Source organism: Neolamprologus brichardi, chromosome 16 (genome assembly GCF_056152115.1).
Source record: "Neolamprologus brichardi isolate AB-2024 chromosome 16, ASM5615211v1, whole genome shotgun sequence".
NCBI lineage: Eukaryota > Metazoa > Chordata > Actinopteri > Cichliformes > Cichlidae > Neolamprologus > Neolamprologus brichardi.
Genome location: NC_142119.1, coordinates 1,715,756 through 1,735,262, shown reverse-complemented (window position 1 = coordinate 1,735,262; position 19,507 = coordinate 1,715,756). Strand labels below are relative to the sequence as shown.

Here is a 19,507-nt window from a genome sequence, read left to right as displayed (position 1 = left end):
TTTTAGCTAATTTTGCCCAAACTGGTGTGAGTAGTGCACTGTGGGGGGCTATGTTTTGCTACAGATTAGTCCTGATTTAACGGTCTCATATTTACAGCAGCAGCACGGTGAGCTATAGTGCCCATGTTAATCATAATGAATAAACACATCACCCAGTACAACAGTGAGGCACGCTGATGTGGTTTTAATAAGAAAAAGATGTATCAGACTCTGGAGACTCACATATGCACACACAATTGCTAGTGTATTACAGTCACTGTTGTTTTCGATGTTCCATATAGGGTTTATGAACAGCAAGCGAGTTCCCCGCCTCGAATAACACCATTTAACTTCAAAGACAACTATGTGATATGACTGCAGTTAATTGCATCTTTGGATGTCGGTGACATCTTGAATCATGAAATGGCAGCTTGAAAAACGAGCCAAAAAAAGAGTGTGACAGATGTCTGTGTGAGTAAGTGAGCTGTGAAAACACCAAGGTTGACAGAAAAAAATGTTTGTGACTTACTGTAGCTCGCTATCAAGGTTAGTACAAGATTTCTCGACAGGAATCTATGGCAGAGAATGGATTTACAGCACTGCTGTGTATTTTAGCAGACTTCACAAACTGAGATTTACTCTGTAAGTCTGTGGATGGTTCGATGCATTAACACAGCATGCTCAGTGTTTAAGGGTTCGGCTTGGTTACAGTTTGTGGTGGCGTCTAAATCCGTGCAGAAAGGAAGAACTGATGTGCATTTTAGGTAAGCCGAGCAAAGCCCTAACCAGTGATTTTTTAATCTAGTGTGTGTGTGTGTGTGTGTGTGTGTGTGTGAGAGAGAGAGAGAGAGACACCGTGTATGTGTGTGTGGCTTTAATTGTGTTGTTTTTCTTCTCTCGAGTTAATTACTCTGACAAAGGTGAAAATCACTCTCCATAAAATTCTGTGTTTCAGCTACGGGTGTCACGATTATCATGTATTGACGGTAACTGTGATATTTAGAAATTAAATATTGATGTGTCAGTACTGCTCATATGATAATATTGAGTGAGCTTGTTTGTTTTTTGATACTTTTTTAGGGAGGTGCAAGCTGACATGAAAGAAAACAGGTGCACTTGATTTATAATAACAAAAAGACAAAAGGTCAGAAAAAAAAAGAAGTAATCATTTCATCCTGATAATAAAATGTCATGAATTACCCATCACTAGAAACTTAATGGACTCCTCTCTATTAAAACATGAACAACAAAAAAAGAACAATAAATTTAAAGTGAGTCAGAAGTTGCAGGACTTGGAGCATTTATCAGGTTTCTTTCGACTGCTGCTTGGAGCTCGAACGTCTTGTCCTGAAATCTGTTGTTTTCTAAAACAGCTGCAGAGATCGGTTTTTCACAACAATGTTAACATGACTCAATAGCCACAAAATACAGCAGGTTGAAATAAACTGAAAATCTTTGTTTTAGTCGTTTAGAGTTCTGTCACATCAACCACATGTGACACCCTTTACCTGGTCTTAGTGTTCACTGCACGTCACACTGTACAGTGTACAGGTCTGTACACTTTCCTCTCACCCATGTTCAGTGAACTTACAATGGAGAGTCGATAAATAGATGTAGTGGTCTATCTATGTATCAGTAGAGTGCTATCAATATCACCGGCCTTTTAGATGAGGCTTTGATTATCTAGCCCAGAGAGTGAAATCGATCTGCGACTGCCCTCAGTGCTTACTATAAGTCCTGGAAGTGCAGAAAACCTTGTTTGCCAGAAAATACTCCTGCACTTCATCTGAGCTGGGCTGATGAACTAGTGCTGAGGAAAAAGCCCGACAGGAGCCAGCCAGTCAGTATTAATGAGAACAAAATTAAGGAAGGAATCTAAAATTAATTTCTGTAGTTTGGTGTTAAAAAGAAATGAGACTGCTGGAATGTTTGACAGCGTTCGACAACATCCACAGAGAGCCAAGTCCAGGTTGACACAAAGGCTTCCTGCACTGGTGACAACTGCTCTCAGACACGACAACACAAAGTAGAAAGATAAGGTTCTGCTAACAGCCCAGCTTCACTTTCTCATGCAAATATTTCAACATCAGGCACTGGCTGATCATCTCTTCTTGACGTCCACTCTTCGTATTGTGGCTTTGCAATATGTCACTCATGTTGCACACGGGAAAATTTCTAAACAATGACGCATCAACTATGTGGCCTAAAGCCTCAATCACAACGGTCTAGAGGCTGTTTGGTGACTCCTAGCAACTTCTGATCACTTGAGATAAATATATATTCCACAAGCAGTTTCCTGCTGGAGGTTGCTGCATTTTGTCAAATGAAATCAGTTGCACCAAAAACCTCCTTGTGATTGCTTTTGTTGCTGGCAGGTTGCCACAGGTGTTGCTAGTTTATACAGAAGATGGCAACTTATCAGCAGATACTTGCAGGTGTCGTGAAACTGTGAAATGTGCAATGCGTGCAAGTAACAAATTTCAAAAGGTGCTAGTTTTACTTTACTTACATTTTGGTGTTGCACCATCATTTGGCAAGTATTTTGCATGGAAGATGTCTCCAAAAACTCACAAAAAGATCACGGCTGTTGCAACCGTCTAGCTACCAAAGCAATCGCAAGTTTTCTTTACAATCAGTCGCTCTTTATCAATCATTCAGTCCGGGATTGCAAATCTTTCCAGGTGGCTGCTGACTGGTCTCGAGGCCTGTGTGACTAGAGCCAGAGTAAAACAAGTTCAAGTATCTTCCTTAATGTGGCTTCATTTATTACTAACACATTACATTTGATGTATCTCCAGTTTCAGTTATGTAGCCTAACCTGACATATATAAAACATTCCAGCTTATGAGAGAGGAAAAGGGACTCAGATGTGTGACCTGTGCTCTGGAGTCCACTTCTTATCACACTGAGCCAGCTGACTAAAACAGTGAAAAAAGGGATATAGCGCTTGACTCCAGACAAGAAATGTAACCAGGCAAAAGACAAAGAGATACAATTTCCACAATGTAGACTCTTGAGTTTGTCTTCTTTATGGCAACAATTTAAACAACAATCCTTGCTTTGTAAGAAACAGTCTGACGTGACCACTGTTGTCTGTGGAAATGCCAAAATCAGCCAACATCTGCTCACCTACAGTGCAGTTTTTGCCATCATTCCATGATATTTAAACCATGTTTGCTGGGAGAGAACACACAAGAAAGAAGGAGTTTGCATGAGAGAGTGTGTGTCTCCCAGGACATTTGTTGTTGTAATTACTTCTTTTGTTGCCTCTGTTGTTCAGAAGACAATTCTCTGGTTCACTCTCAAGTGAGATTGGTCCACATGCCCAGCACCACAATTATGGTTTGAGCAGCTCAGGCAAATTTACTGCATCTCAATTAGAGCGGAGAAAAAGTTGCCTGGGGTGATTTTAAAATTTTAAGGCTTTTTTTTTTTAACCCAGTGAAGAAAAAACACACATCTACATCCAACTTTGCATTCATAAAATATCAGGTAAAGGTGAATTAGTGGTGACTGAGATGTGTGCTTTACCTGCAACTACCCATTCACTCATAAGCGACCCTGTTATCACGCACACAGGTAGAAGGTCTGACTGTTTCCTCTTCCTAATTCCTGCTATCTTGGGTTCGACTGCAGCCTGTCCCCTTGTCTGTGTCACAACTGATGACTCAAACTCTGTAATTGCCTTTTAATCCTTTCGAGGATGGAACATGTGTCAGCTTCAGCTAATTCAGGGCACCGGTCGCCTCGGGATACAGAGACAAGCTTATGACAGGAAGGTGGTGAGTGTAAGTCAGCACACAGGCTGGGACACTTTGCAGTGCTTCTGATTATGCAATGTTCAAAAAATAGCAGCTCTTCCTCTCTGTCCATTCGATCTGAGATTGAACAGCATGCGCTGAATACAAATTCAGCCCAAAAGATGGAAAAATGTGATGCAAAACTCAAGCACTGCCAGCCAACCTGACACCAACCCAATGCAGAAATGGGCTGAACATTTATTTACCCATTTACATAATTGATATTTATATACCCATTTATACAAAATGACATCTTGCATTCAAATCATATTAACAATAAACCTAATATGAAGCAGCAGCTTTCAGTCTCTTCTCCTAATATTCTGTTTTGTTATGGCTTTTTTCCCCTTTTGTTGAATCCATTTAATTTAGCCACAAAGACAAAAATAAGATAATCCAAAGTCAACATTTAACAGTAACTAAGCATTTGGTTTTGCTTATATTTTCACATATTTTATTTTATATATCTGATACAAACATTATTTCTCTCAACATAAGGCCACACCTTGGTTAAAGGTTAACAGCATACTTTATAACCCCACAGGGAGCAGACCTTTGCTTGTCTGTGTAGGTTCTCAGTCATCCAGTCAGGGCAGTCTAAGGAGCTTAGAAAGAAAACGACTGGACTTCTTTAAATTTTGTGAAGATGTTTCACCTCGCATCCAAGAGGCTTCTTCCCTTCTGGGCACCGGTGACCTCAGGAACTGATGAAGCCTCTCTCCAAGCTCCTTAGATCCCCTTTGTTTTATTTTTTTCTCTGCAGTTATTATCACATAAGAGACAAATGAAAAAGTGAATTTTCACTAATGTTGGTGCTACATGTGACACTTGATGAGTCAGATAGGAATGTCATTCCAAGGAAAAACACCATTAGCTGTGTCTTTCATTGGTTCATAGGTTATCCAAACACGATGCACAAGTTTTATGGCAAAAGTGAGACGGATGTCACTCCTTGGTTGTCACATATGAGCGCTTGTGAAGAATTCCTTCTTATTACAGTTTTTCAGGGTGAAAGGGCAAATTATAAGTAGCACAAAGAAAAAAAGCAAAGTCACTGATGCGAAAACATTCCTTCTGCAAATCTCTGCAACAAAATGATCTTTATGGGAGGTTAAAAATTAGCTGGACACTAAGCAGTAAGTGAAAAACTTCTGTTTGCAGACACCGTGTTTTACTGTAAGTTCATCATCATACAAAACTCACATTGTTTTCCCGCTATCGTTGCTATAAGTTATAGCAATTAATAAAAAACTCCCTTTCCTCACATTCCTGAACATGCTAACACATCTTCTTTTCACTTCATTTCATCTCACACATCATCATCTTCCACGTGACCCTCTTTAAATCCATTTGTCATTTACACAACTGGCCCAGTCTTCTCACCTTCCCCCTCTTCTTTGCCTCCTTCACATTTCCTTTTCTTTGTCCACCTATGCTCACGAGTTCCCTTGCAACCTGTTCTTTTTTGTTCTTCCCTCTCTCAGTAACTGTCTCTGAGGCCACTGAAGCAGCAGCAGCAGTGTCCAGGACATTTTCTCCATTAGTGTGAATTACAGTTTCCCGGGCCACCGGATCACAGTGTGTGCAAGCACACCTCTTAATCACAATAGGGTAGGCATCCTTTTCTCCTAACGCTCGCCTCTAGTCCCAGTCACAGACAGCAACGGCTCCATTAACAGAGCCGAGGGGAACACTCTGTCTGGCCAGGTGCTGAGTCTATACACCCCACTGACTGCACAGAGTCTGAGCTGGCCACAGGGTCGCAAAGAGAGGTCAACCTCTCAGTCAGCCTGTATGTGTGTGTGGTTAAAGGAGGCAGCACAGCGTGAGATCAGCCAATGTCAAATGAGTCAGTTTGTTCTAAGATTGCAGTGAAACTAAAGAGGGATTGGCCACACTGTATGGTTTCACTGCCAAGACTTCTCCACTGCTCCCGTTCACAGTTGGCTGACTGCATGTATTCTCTTTAAAGCAAAGCAAAGACAGTTAAGATGTTCTGCCTATGACGCTTTTTATGACTATCAAGGTCAATCACTAAAAACATTTATTTATACAGTCATTATAGTCCGTGTATCATGTGCACCTGAACAAATCACCAGTCCAGAACATAAAATGATCACCATAGGACAAACGATTTCCAGTGTATAAGCTGCCAGTCTTTGAAACAGCACACAGAGGAAAAACACATAAAAATGAAGAAAAACAGAGTTGTCTCAAATCCCAGTGAACTGCTTTGTTTTCGGTCTTAACAGTCAGCATAAGAACGGCTCGTCACAACAGCACATAATGGCTTAGAGAGCCAGCATATCAGTCAGCATCTTAAAACACTTTAGTCCAGACCAAAGAATTCTGGTGGGCACAAATACCCACAAGGGGGGTCCTTCAGGAGTTGAATACCTTCTTTTTTTTTTCTTTTTTGCATTTGAGCTGCTAATAGGAACTCTGATCAGATATAACAGCCAGTCGCTGATAATTCAATGTCACTTCATGTTTTACTTTCTTCCAATCCTGCTTTCATTTTCTCTCTGAGTTGCTTCACTGTGGCTTTGGTTTAAAATATGCAAGCTGAAAGGAATTGCAAGCTAATGTTTTTCTGATGAGTGAAAAATCACATGCATAGTGCTTCTCTCATTGGCTACAGGCTCAGTAAAGCCTTCCCTTGATTCATTTCCCTGTGTTTTGTTCCAGTGTTAATGAAAATGCTAAAAGCTGCAGTGTGCATTGCTAATTTTGGACTGGTCACAGTACACCTATGTCATGCTTATGATGGGAAAGTAATTACTCTAAGGGTAATAAAAAAAATAATAAAAATGGAGTTCTAAGAACTAAAAAAATGTCTCTTGTTTCAGCTGTGTTGACACAGAAGTAGGAGGAGACAAACTCTAACAGTTACCATGTTTGTTTCTTCATGCACACACATGCACACCAAAACCTCTCTAAAGTCAGCTTTATTATTTGCGTTTTATCACATACACTAAGTTGCAGTCTGTAACAGGGACAATAGTTGCTACTACCTACACACACCAATAACCATACATCAAAATGACTAGCTGGATTATTAACATGCCAAGAACTATAACATATATCCACTTTATTGTAGGAGAAACCGAAATCTGTCAGAATCCTTTAAAAGTGACTATGTGTCCTTGGAAACAACAAAACATCGACACATCAGTCATGTCTGTGGAAACACACATGAAGAATGAGATGATGTGCAAGCAACTCTTTTCCCAAGTATTTTTTTTCTTCATGTGTCTGAATTTTGAAAACTTTTATTTTGCTTTTTGCACAGATGGATATTTAAGAGAAGGGTCAGATTTTTGGTTATAGAGGTATTTTTGTGGTTCTTGCAAATTGCTGCAAATTGTTGGATGATGGAGGAAAAAACAAGCTGGCTGCCATCCTTCTGGACAAAATAATAGATATCTTAAAAAAGCAAGTGAAGAGCTGGAGAGTTTTATGGATTTGCGTCACACAGTTCCCACCAGTGTTATTTGTGTGGCTAGTTGTGGGTTTTTTTCTTTTACTTTTTTCTCTTTTTTGTCAGAATGACAAAACCACAAAAAAGAAAGGGAAAAAAGGCTTTTAATGCAACAACAATGGCCTCAACTGTAGTAAAGAGAAGCAGAGTATGAAAAGAGAATTGCTGGTCCTCCACTTTGCATTTAAAAAACAGCTTAGGGCCACTTTTCTCCTTCACCCATTATTTAGAGACACCTTCGTCTTTTCCCCTTTTGTAATTCTCTCAGCATCTTCATGCAACTTTGATGAAGAGTTACCCTGTTAAGAGCCTGCCAAAGAGCTATACATACTCACTGTGGGTTGACAGCGCCTGGGACAGTAATAGCTTTGGCTCAGCTAAGGCACTACTCTCACCCCCAATGCTTGCAAACATGACGCCGGCCTGCTGCACAAATCTTATGCAATAGCTCCCAACACAGAGTGCTCGAAAAACTCACAGAGGGTTTTCAAACTGTCTTCACTTCACTGACATTTTTGCTCACAATACCTCCATCACCTGACTTTGTGATTCTTACACACTGATATGTTCATGCTGTTGCTGCTTTGAAGTCACCACTATGTTACTGAATGCTTTTAAACACGCCAGAAATGCCTTCATAAAAGCACCAACACAGTCAGCTTGCCTGCAGGCTTAACAACTTCTGGCATTTATGAACATATGGTTCACAATATCCTCCCTAATCAAATGAGTAGTCAGTGCTCACACATGAAATCAACAACATGACTTTGAATTAGCCTGAGAGCCTTACTGAGTAGTATCCACTGCGCTTTAAGTAGAGAGGATGGAGCAAAGAAAACTGTTAGCTGTCATACTTCACCAACATCTCATGAGGCCTTCTAATATTTCAGGCACAGAAACTCAATTATGAGGCCGAGGTTTTGATTTCTTAGAATAATAGGACTACATGACTGAATTCAATTAAGAGCACCCAGAATATATTTGGACCTCTCAGAGGAAAGCCCGGGGTGAAACAGATGGAATTTGCATCATTCATAGAACTGTTCATTTGTTTTAATTGAAAAGCAAACTGATGGATGAATAGAAAACTGATGGTGACCATTAATTGAAGCTGATTGAGCCTCAGCGGTTTGGCGCAAACCCACGTGCGTGGTTGTCAAGTTGCAGTCTTGATCTTATTGCCCTGAAAAAAAAAGCATTGCAGTGCGCAACGCCACCTGTGTGAAGGTGCCAAACCGAGAACGTTTAACCCCTGCAGGCTAATGAGCTGATGAGAACATCAGGTAGAGCCGATGTGCGTCTTGCAGGTAGAAAAATGAACACATTGCGCCCTTTTCCCACCCTTATAAAGTGATTTTCCAGGACTGTTCTCTTTCAAGGTGTCGGGGGCAGCTGACAGGAGGCAACGGCTGAATTACAATGCGCCCAAGCTGCAGTGGTCTTCTCTCAATCTCTCCCCCTTCACTGACAGCGCGTGTGCCCACGGCGTTCAAGCTTTCTGTGACCCGGTCCTGACAGTTGACAATAAGCTCCGCGCACAGCTGGCCACACGATTAATTCGATGCTGCTACGTGCAGCCCCCAACTTAAATGAGCCCCTTCGCACTGGAGCCACAGCCTCACTATCTGCACAGAAAGCTGATGCCGCTTGAGAGGGGGAGCCGAGCGGCCACTGAATTTTTACACATTTCACTTAGTGGATGTGGCCACAGCGGCTGGCCTCTCAGCAGACCTAAACCCCTAAAGCTAGAACAGGCTGCGGAACAGGTTATCCCGTAGAGTTTAACATAAAGCACAAGGGTAAAGTGGAAGTCAAAAGAAAAAGCCAGTTGCCCACCTCATCCTGCTGCGGTTGATTCTGTCTCTGATTCGGCTGCTCCTTGGTAGCTGTCATTGTAAAACTCCTCGGAAGGGAAAACTTGGTCGAATCCTAAAGAAAAGCGGACAGAATCCCGTTTTCGGCGCAAAATAAGTCTGATGAGAGAGGCGGGGAGGGCAAGGCGCCGTCTTGTCAACTGCGGAATCTTAAACAGGAGTGGTGGAGCGAAGGGACGAATCCGTCACGATTGAATATGTGCGAGGTCTTGGCGAGCGTGTGACGAGAAGCCAACGCAGCCCTGTGCGTTCACATCAACCCCCCTCCGGGAAAAGGGAGGAGAGTTTCGGACACGCTCGTTTGCTGAAGCGAAAAAGACGGAGTGTTCTCACATTTTACCAGCCTGACACTTCTCCTGGTGTCTGGTCTCTCTCCCTGTCTACTCTCAGTGATGCTGGTATTTTGGAGGATATAGCCCAAGACGGAGTGGAGGAGGGGAAGGAGGAGGAGGGTGTTCAAGTGGTCTTGTGATGGTTTCCGGGGGAGGGATGCTTTTGCAGGACCCAAGTTTCAAAAAAAAAAAAAAAGACTGCGAGCTGTTTCGGCTGACGTGTTAGCGTCATGTGCTGAAAGGTGCACACAGGAGCTGTCCGCGGTGCTGAAAGCCTTCCTCTTCTTTACTGTTGTGGGCGCGCGTAACACCGACCCACCTCTGCTTGTTATCGTGCATTAAACACCGATCATGGGCTCAGGGAGACGGCCGCTTTCCAGCCGCAGAAACCCGCTGCTTTTGTTCTACGGGAGCCTTTCAGATGGCGGCGAGCGAGGAGCTTAAATGGTCAATAAAGGGAGGATTGAGCGTGGCTCACAAAAACCTCGCCGCCGGTTGTTAAAATACGCGCAGGGCACGGAAACGATCACGTCGGTGTTTGGAGTACTTAGCGGAGAAATGACACCTGTGAACCCGCCGCTGTATCAAGCTCACCGCGGGGCTTATGAGAGAGGAGGTCTGCTTCTGTGGTTAGACGCTCAACTTTATGGAAGCCGGGCAGGCAGAATGGGAGGCGGTGATATTAAGGCTCATATCTCTAACGCGCCAGACAAAGATCAATAGTTTATATCTGCGTTTGACTGTTGCTGAATTACTAAGCTTGTTAGGGATTGTGAGGTGAAATAACTCTGACATCTACCTGACTGCGGGCAATGGGTGGGAGGAAAGATGTCGTGTGCTTCAGTACTGAAGTACCGAAGACGGAAAGAAGTTTTTAATCAACCAAGTAATATAAACACGAATGCCAATCAAATATATCGACTAAAGCTATTAAGCATCAAGGGCTGGGCTAAGAAAAGACGAGTAAGCTGTAAATCACTCCATTTCATCTTTAAAAGTGTGGATAGTTTAGATATTTTCCTGTTTTTTCTCGGTTTCAATCACAGTTAATAAGCTCGTGTGTCTGGCGGGGGGGGGGGGGGGGGGGGATCTGTGCAAAGGCAATCAAACTTCACCTTTTTCTAGCATTTCGTGAATATTATTGTTTGTTATTTCCATTTTTCACAGTTTTGATGTAAACTCAAAATTAAGCCCCAACAATGGTGACGGAGACATGTGTGCATGGTGCTCTAATCATATCCCTGCTTTCACTCATTGACAGCTCGACATTCTCCAGGGACACGCCTCCAGATGTTCAAGCATTCCTCTCAGACCTGCAGTAGTTTGAAACTGGCCCCGCATTACTGATTACCCTTCAAACTGTTTTCTATTCCACAGTTTCAAAAGAAAACTCACGGGAGACTAAAATGAATCAAAACATACTGATATATACTAAATACACTGCACTATACACCCCCATTCTTTTTCCAAAAGAGATTCCTGCGTTTGGTGTTTAAATGGGTTTTATTTAACTCTTATTCTGATGTGATCGTGAAAGCTGTCATCATTTAAAATCATTTGGTGACCCGCCGTGGAAGACTCTGTACTCAGATGTCTTTCATCTTCCATTTGTTATCCGTCTGTATAGAACCGCAGAGATGATATCTCATTGGACAGGAGTGGAGTGGAATGTAGCAGTGTTGAAAAAGTGGTCTGTTTGTATTATAATAAAGACACAAATCGATCTGCGTGCTCTATTTTGTGGACAGGAGTGATCAATCCACTTTGAAGTGGAAGTCAGTCCAAGTCAGCCTTCAGTTCCACAAGTGCAGCTACTGCAGTAATAGTTTTAAGAGAAGCAAAATTAATCATTTACTTCTCTTTTTTTCCTAAGAAAACAACAAAAACGTTCTGATATGTTTTTTTGTCTTATATAATGTAAACCCTAGAGAGTGTAAATACATAAATACAATTTCCACATTTAGATTTCTTTGTAAATTCTCTTGTTATCTCAAAAAGGTCTGGGTTAACCTGTTGTTTTCCAGCTTTAAACACGGCAGATCTGAACAGCACATCATCAATTTTCCTGTAGACTCCTGGTGGAGCATAGGTCTGCAACACCACGCCAGCGGACTCTGTTCTGGGAAGCAGGGGGCAGCACATATATGACCTCAAATTTTTAAAAATTAAATACATTTCTGGACAACAGAAATTGAATTTAATGTCCTCTTGCCTCTGACTATTCCCCTTCCACCTACCACCATATGTTGTAGCTTGTGGCGATCTGAATAGTTTAGATCCCAAAACAATAACGGTGCTAAAAGTAGATTTAACATAGGACCCTGGCTTCAGTCCATCTTTGTCGATAGTGATTTTTATCAGCTGCTTTGAGGGGTTGATTTTTTTTTACCACACATACTTCTTCAAAATGTATTTACAATTTTAAACAGTTTGTTTTGAATTTAATTGTTCCCACATTCCAGGATAGTTCCACGTTTAGTGAAGACCCCAGAATTTTGAAAATGTTGGAAATGTTACATCCACTTATTCATAAGAATTGCCAGGAAGTCGGGTGAACAATCACAGTCCAACACTAATTGTGAACTTGTGTCTTGCGCTTCAGTCCTTTCAGCACTGCACTCTACACCAATTAAAGCGGACTTTGTGGAAACACAGATTTCAACATTCACTTGAGAAACCGTACATGAAACACTGACAGTGTTGTTAACATTCCATTAGTACTGTTCTTATATTACAATCACATTTCTGACTGACAGACTGCTGATGAATCTGCTTATCTCAGTCAAAACATCAGCATCTTCTCCAGCTGATAAAGAGTTCAGGAAACAAGCTTGACACGTATGTGTACTGCTGGCTAACAAAGCCTAGGGGAGCAAACTTCACTCCCACCTCTAGTACCACAGACCTGCAAAAACAAATGGAGGTGGAAACTGAAATCAGCTTGGTTACTAATGTCGGTTGTAAGCTAGCAACACTTGCAAAAGCTTACAATCCTGTACCACCCTCAAAACTACTAAAACTCCTAAAATGCTGTGTATAGTTCTGAATACAGACACATGAAGCCCACAATTAGGAAAAAGCAAAAGCCTGACAGGGTGAATATTCCTAATTCAGGTTGATATGCTATGATTAGCAAATCCCTGCTCGGGGAGACGTTTAGCAATACTCATTTTCTTCCCTGTCACCACACATCTGTCCACTCAGGTTATTAGCTGGCAGGGAAAAACCCAAATGTCCTGGGGCCAGCAGTGGACTATTTTGGCCCCTGACATTCTGGAAGAGTTGCTTTCTAAGTGTAAAAGTCTGAACAGGGCATAGAATGTGGAATTTGCCTTTCAGAAAGAAGAACTTGGATTCACTTCCATCTCCAGCACAGTGACAACGCAGAGTAAATCCCCTGTCAAATATCTCAAGGAACTGGGAGAAATGCCAGCAGAAGACCTTCACACTCGCATCGAGAGCAGACTAAACATATCTCTCGCCCAAAACAGCGACGCTCAAATATTGACATGTTCTGTTTGAGCAGCTCTACCTTCAGAATGTCAGAGACGTGAAATTAATGTAAAGTAAACATGCAGCGTAACAAACGTACAAACAGCGTCGGGCGGTCATCTGTGATGGTTGACAAAGGTTTACGAGTCTGAAAAGAATTTGACATGATAATCATAAAATTTAAAAAAATCTGTTTCATTTTTTGTGGATGTGTTGAGTGCATTTGTGGAGCTCACATTTGCATAAATTCCTCTTAACCTTTGCTTGCGTGTACCACTCTCTGAGGGAGACTAATGGAGTTTGCCTGTTTGGGAAGAGGGAGTGATGCACACATTGGATCTGCTTGGATGATGAATATATGCGATAACCTTTAGAAAATTGTTTAATTTAAAGGTAAAGGTTGGATCTAAGTTGGTTAGCCTCCATAAGCATCTTCAAAGTTTCTTTCAGCCTTAATACTATGAGTTTCTGACTTGGTTGGATGAGAGGATGAGATTGCATACGGCTGGCTTTGAAACAGTAAGCGGACACAGGATGGACACACTGCTTTTAGGTTGCTGAGAAAGAATGAATTTTAAACCTGATGTGTTTGCATTTAGAAACCAATGGAAACAAACTGATGTAAACTGACAGCCGGCTTGTAAATGGCAGTAGTGAAGCCACCAATAAATATACCGTGCACAAACTGGTGCAGAATAGGTGTTCAAATATGTTGAGATCTTATGACCTCATAACAGCGTATAAATCATTTTACAGCCTCCCTTTTCTCACACTTGTCAGGGTCCAGGTCATGGAAGAGAAGTGTAAGCAGAGGTGCCTGGACCTCCCTCTTCAAAGACAGCTAAGAAACATAATCTCTCCTGGATGGTCTAGGTCTGCATGGTCTGCCCAGGGATCTCCACCCGGTTGGAGAAGCCTAAAACATCCCCACTGGTTTCCTTTAGATCTGGAGACACAGCAGCGCTACTGTGAGGTCTACCAGAATCACCGAGCTCCTAACCCTTTCCCGGACCCCCCCAAAAACACTTGGATGGAAACTCAGAAGCTAATCCATTCTTTTCCACCTGAGAACTATGGCTTCAGACTTGGAGGAGCTAATTCTCATTACAGCTGTTTCATTTTCACTCTCATCAAACCATTTCAGTATTGTCATCCTGGAAGTGACCACTCAGGAGAGAAGTGCTTGATCGCAGATAAAGATGATCACACAGCAAACTGTTGTATTGTTTTGCAGGGACATCTTTCCAAAGTATAACGAAGCCACCTGATTCTCTCACTGTGGATCTGGAATCTGCTGTCAGGAGTTCAGGTTTTTCTCCACTACAACATCAAATGTTTTTACGTTCAAAGTGATTTGCAAATAATCAATATAATAACATCACTGGTGACCCATCTAGGACTGGGGTTTCAGTTTGGTTAACATTTTTTATTTTACATAGAATTTCTGCTTGTTTGAAACATGCACATGTAAATGCTCTTAACAGAAAACAATTGTCTGTATTGTAATTGTAACACTAATTCACAAACATGTAGCAGCCATGTTCACCTTTTGGGCCGTCTGTGGCTATAAAATAATACTTCAACGAACTGATTATAACATGGCATAACCAAAATAGATTTAACTGCCAGTGTTGGGGAGTAACGGAATACATGTACCGCCGTTACGTATTTAAAATACAAAATATGAGTAACTGTATTCCGTTACAGTTACCGTTTAAAAAGGTGGTATTTAGAATACAGTTACTTTGTTGAAATAAATGGATTACACGGCGGTACTTCCCTGTTTCATATTGTCGCGGGTCAGGACTGTTTGGTTTTGTTTGACAGCTACGTTCTGTTGTTCCAGGCGGCAGCGTTACGGTTGCCATGGTTACAGGGTGACGCTCTCTCTCTGCGTGTTTCCTGGGTGAGAGAGGCGTTTTTGTTGTTGTTGTGCTAAGCTAACAGGCAGAATGCTACAGGCTCTAAAGAATGTAGCATCATGGGCAGTGTAGTCCGTGCTGCAGGGAGAATGGACTGCCATACACGTTATGTGTCTGTGAGCGAGGGAGGGAGAAAAAGGAAAAGTACGAGCTGTCATCGAGCAGAAACGGGAGCTGGAAGCATGTAAATATAATAATAACCACTGCAGCCAAGAAGAGAGCCTGACGAGCCCAGTTGTAAGTAAGCTATTAAGACTCGACTGTACACCGTGTTCGTGTTTTCCTCCAAAAACAATAAGTTCTGTTGGAGCAGCCTTTCAACGCCTCTCTCTGTCTCTGCTAGCAAAGTTGACCCAGACAACAAAGTAAAGCTAGTTTTTGGCTACGAGCCGACACAGAACCCACCGTATTAGCCAGAGGTCCCTTTACTACGGTTCGGAGCCGCGGACCTTCAGTAACAGTAATAAATCACAGCAATAGTACATTCATGTAGTTGTAAACAGCATGATAATATATTAAGTAATCCAAAGTATTCAGAATACGTTACTCTCATTATGTAACGTAACGGAATACATTTTGGGGCATGTAATCTGTAATGGAATACATTTTAAAATTAACCTTCCCAACACTGTTAACTGCACAGCATACATTAACACTGACACCTTAACTTCCCGAATGTTATCTAGAGTTATCAAAACTTTAAACATTTAAACCGTTAACATGCACAGACAAATATAAAGAAACTGCACGAAACTGAACTGAGCCGATCTGCATTGTGTCACTGATGACTTCCAGCACATTCTCAGCTGGATTCATGACACAGCTGAGTTACAGTTGCACTGATTGCAGTCAGATTGATGAGGGGATTTGAGTGTAATCTGTGCACTTCACAACAAGCGCTCACTTTTTCCCCTTCCCCCATAAATGTGCTCATACAGAAGCTTGGTCTGCAGAGGTTCTTTGGATGAATGCCTCTCTTGGTGTCTTGCTTCTAAGACCATGATGCACAGCACTGGGAGAATAAAGGCGGTGGCATTAAAGCTAAGCAGGCTAGGCTGAACTGCTAGCATGAAGATCAAAGTCTGTGCCTTAAAAGATCGGAGTTTTGCTTGGGTATGTTTGATGTTTGTGTTTTTGTTTTTGTTCTTGTTTGTTTTGCAGTGAATTTTAATGAAAAAAAAAGTGACAAGATCATTTTGTGAGAGACGGCGAACATGTCACTCCAACAATGAAGAGTGAAAAACATCTCTGGATGTGCTGTAATCTGTGTGGGAGTATTTTATAATTGGAAACGTGACAACTGAATTTTAAGGTACCCAGAGTGTGAGAATGAAATACTTTATTTTAAACAACCCAGTACAGTTGTGGAGTGCCAGAGACAGAGTGTGTAGGTGTGGAGAGCAGAGGAGAGTGTGGAGGCGATGGAGAGGTGGGGACACAGAGAGGGAGGGAAAGAGAGCCTCTGGGGAGGTGTTTCGCTGAGGTGTCTGCTGTTGATAAAGTATTTATGACCCTGGGGCAATTTAGTGCAGACACTCAGGAACTCCACGCCACCTCACCGCTGATGAAAGTTTCATGACCAAACTCCAGTGTCTGCTTCTGTGGCTTAGCCCCAGCAGCTCACATCCAGCACGTCACATTATTACAGCAGCAGCTGGCACTTCTGATGGGGAGCAATATCACCACCCTGACTCTCTAATAAATAGCAGTCAAGCTCTTCCTTGGTCGGTACTCTTCATGTACAATTCTTTAGTTTCTGTAATAAGCAGACATTTCCTTGTAATGCAAAGTCACTCAAAATGACAGATGCTAAAAGAGTGATTTGTTTCCTCCTGAAGGGTTTTCCCTGTAATCTTGAATGTAGGATTTGAGTTCTGCATTCAAAAGCAGAGGGAAGCTGTCGCTGCTGATAAAAGCGGGTGGTGTTGATAAAAAACAGGGATTTTATTTCCAAGCCATGCTGCACACTTATTTCTTTGATCAGCTTTGGAAGCAGCGCAAGAAAATCCCGTATAATAACTATTATTACAAAGTAAATCAAGCTCAAAAACAAAGATGTGTTTGAAATGTTGAGAGCAACCAAAGTGTAGGTTTGGTTTCATCCAGTAAAAACACAGATGCCATCGCACAAGGACGAACTGGGACATACAGCCAGAGTCATGTAGCACCATGTTTAGCCACAATCCTGCAACAGATGCACTCAGAGGCCTGATCTAGGATTCAGTCTGGGATAACAAACAAGTGAAGACAGAGTTCTCCAAACATTTTAGTCATATGCATTTCTGGCATTCTTTTTAATGACATTTTCTGACCTTGGATTTCACTGCGTATTTCTTATTGGTGTTTTCTGTCGAGTGCCTTGATGCAAGGCATCCTGTTTTGTAGCTGCACCAAGCCAAACTGACTGATATCAGTAATCATGGAATTGATATTTTGCACACCCTATAGCATCAGAGATCCAGGCTTATAGCTTGTAATGTAAAAAAAGATGATTGTGTGTGTTTATGGATTAGAGATCTACACAGTCACTAAGCCAAACAGCAGCCTTTTCTCTATGTTTTCTTTCCTATTTGAACAGCAATTTCAGTTTTTCAGACGATCTAAGATCAGAGCTACCAAATGACCACCAGTAGTTCCTTTGAAGTGACCATAAGAATAATACTGAAAAATACTTTCCAATAACTGCCCATGTAGAAGACATTGTGCATAATTTTTGCAATTAAAAAAATGGTTATTATGGTTATTTAGTTTATTGTGTAGCAACAGATATACTAAATGGTAATGGATAGTAGGAGAAATCATGTCTTTGTCATCTTTAGCTATAGATCAAAGTAACTGTAACTGTAATTATATTTAGATAAATGCAGAGGGTGGACTGATTAAGGGCCAAATGCCATCACACTGAGCTGCAGCAAGCTTCAGTCTCTACAAGGAAACACGATGTGCTCCATCCAGCAAACATTAATTCATTAAGTCAATTTTATGCAACAGGGCTCAGATTATACAGCTCCGAGGCACCCTGCTGTTGACATTGCAACGTCATTCATTTTTGCAGCTAGTGTAATCCTTTTATTACTGTTGTCTTATCCCGCTGTGCTTGTTGATACCATCGAGGGGTGTGTCAAATGAGCTGAATGAAATCCTAATGAGGGGGTCACCCAGTATAAGAGGATGTATTTTAACTACACTCACCAACCTTGTTATTAGATACACCTATACAACTCCTTGTTAGCATAAAAATCGAATCAACCAATCACGTAGCAGCAACTCAGAGCATTTCAGCATGTAGACCTCTCCAAGACATTCTGCTGAACTTGAAACAGGAAGCTATTTTCTTGGCACACTTTGGGCCAGCTGCTCATCATTTAAACAACATAGCTTGTTTGTGACCATGTCCATCCCTTTATGATGACAGTGTACTTCTGATGGCTGCTTCCGGCCACCGCCATGGCACAAAACTCAAATCACCTCAAACTGGTTTCCTTCACATGACAATGAGTTCACTGTACTCAAACAGTCTTGTCACAAGACCCCAGTCCAAAAGAGCACATTTGGGATCTGTTGGAAAGGAAAATTCACATCATGGACGTGCAGCCATCAAATCTGCAGCAACTCTGTGAAGCTATCATGTCAACATGGACCAAAGTTTCTCGGTGAATCTGTGGCATGAAGAATTAGGGGAATTCTGGAGACAAAAATGGGGTCAAATCCAGTATTTGAGCAGTATTTGAACGGTGATTGTATTTCTATTTCTATATTTTTGCTGGGACAACGGGAAATAAAGGCAATGATTTATTGAAATATTTGCAAACATATGTGGATAGACAGTATATAAGACATAAACGAAGAGTCTGTACACTTCTAATGAGCTTTAAAGTCAATATTTGGTATGATCACCTTTATTCTTCAACACAGTCTCAACTCTCTTAGGGAGCTTCCTTGAATTTTCCTTTGGAATATTTCTCCAAGCTTTTTGAGGGACCATCTTTGGATCTTGGCTGTCATTCTGTTCTTTGTCAAGATGATCCCACACTGCTTCAAGAAAGCTGAAGTCCTGGGGAGGCTAATCCATTATTGATAGTGTTCAGCTGTGTATGTCGCATTGCAAAGCTTTTACTGCATGGAAGTGTTGTGGAAGCAGATTTCTTTTCTGTTGTATTAATCACATATTTAATCATATCACCTTAGTAATAGTAATGTCACTTTCTCACTTAGTTGTATGTATGTTCACTACAGAGGGGCCTTCTGCTCTACACACACAGTGAGGCCATTATAATGGGAGATGTTAAACAGATAGTGAGACTCCTCCTGCCTATCATAGATGTAAATCCTTAGGTGACGGCCAAGCAGAAAACAAGGTCATAATTCTCTCTGTGAGGGAGGAGGTATAGCCCCCTCCCCGAGATGGGGCAACATGTAAGAGTTTGTGAAATGTTCTTTGTCTGCGTCTCTATATGTAAGATGTAAAGGTGGCGGCCACAATTCAGAGATCACCCTAGTGTTTGACTGGAGTGGTTCTCTCCACATTGCAATGTGTTTATTAAAGCCACTTCAAATCAAGCTCAACTTTTGCTCAAGATCACATTTGCTCCTTTGTGTTGCAGGTTCTTGTTAAATTTTCCATAAC

General features: G+C 41.7%; 1 protein-coding gene across 2 annotated transcripts in view; it reads right to left on the bottom strand.

Annotated features, from left to right (window-relative positions):
• dpp10 (dipeptidyl-peptidase 10 (non-functional)) overlaps positions 1–19,507 on the bottom strand; it is a 246,521-nt gene that overhangs the window by 132,096 nt on the left and 94,918 nt on the right. The window contains exon 1 of one of the 2 annotated variants that reach the window (XM_087853044.1): positions 9,097–9,531. The exons of the other annotated variant lie outside the window; for it this stretch is intronic. Within the exon in view, the coding sequence (XP_087709170.1) occupies positions 9,097–9,153 (57 nt within the window). The 5' untranslated portion in view covers positions 9,154–9,531. Of the gene's footprint in view, positions 1–9,096; positions 9,532–19,507 lie in introns of those variants that run through there. 2 annotated transcript variants of the gene reach the window in all.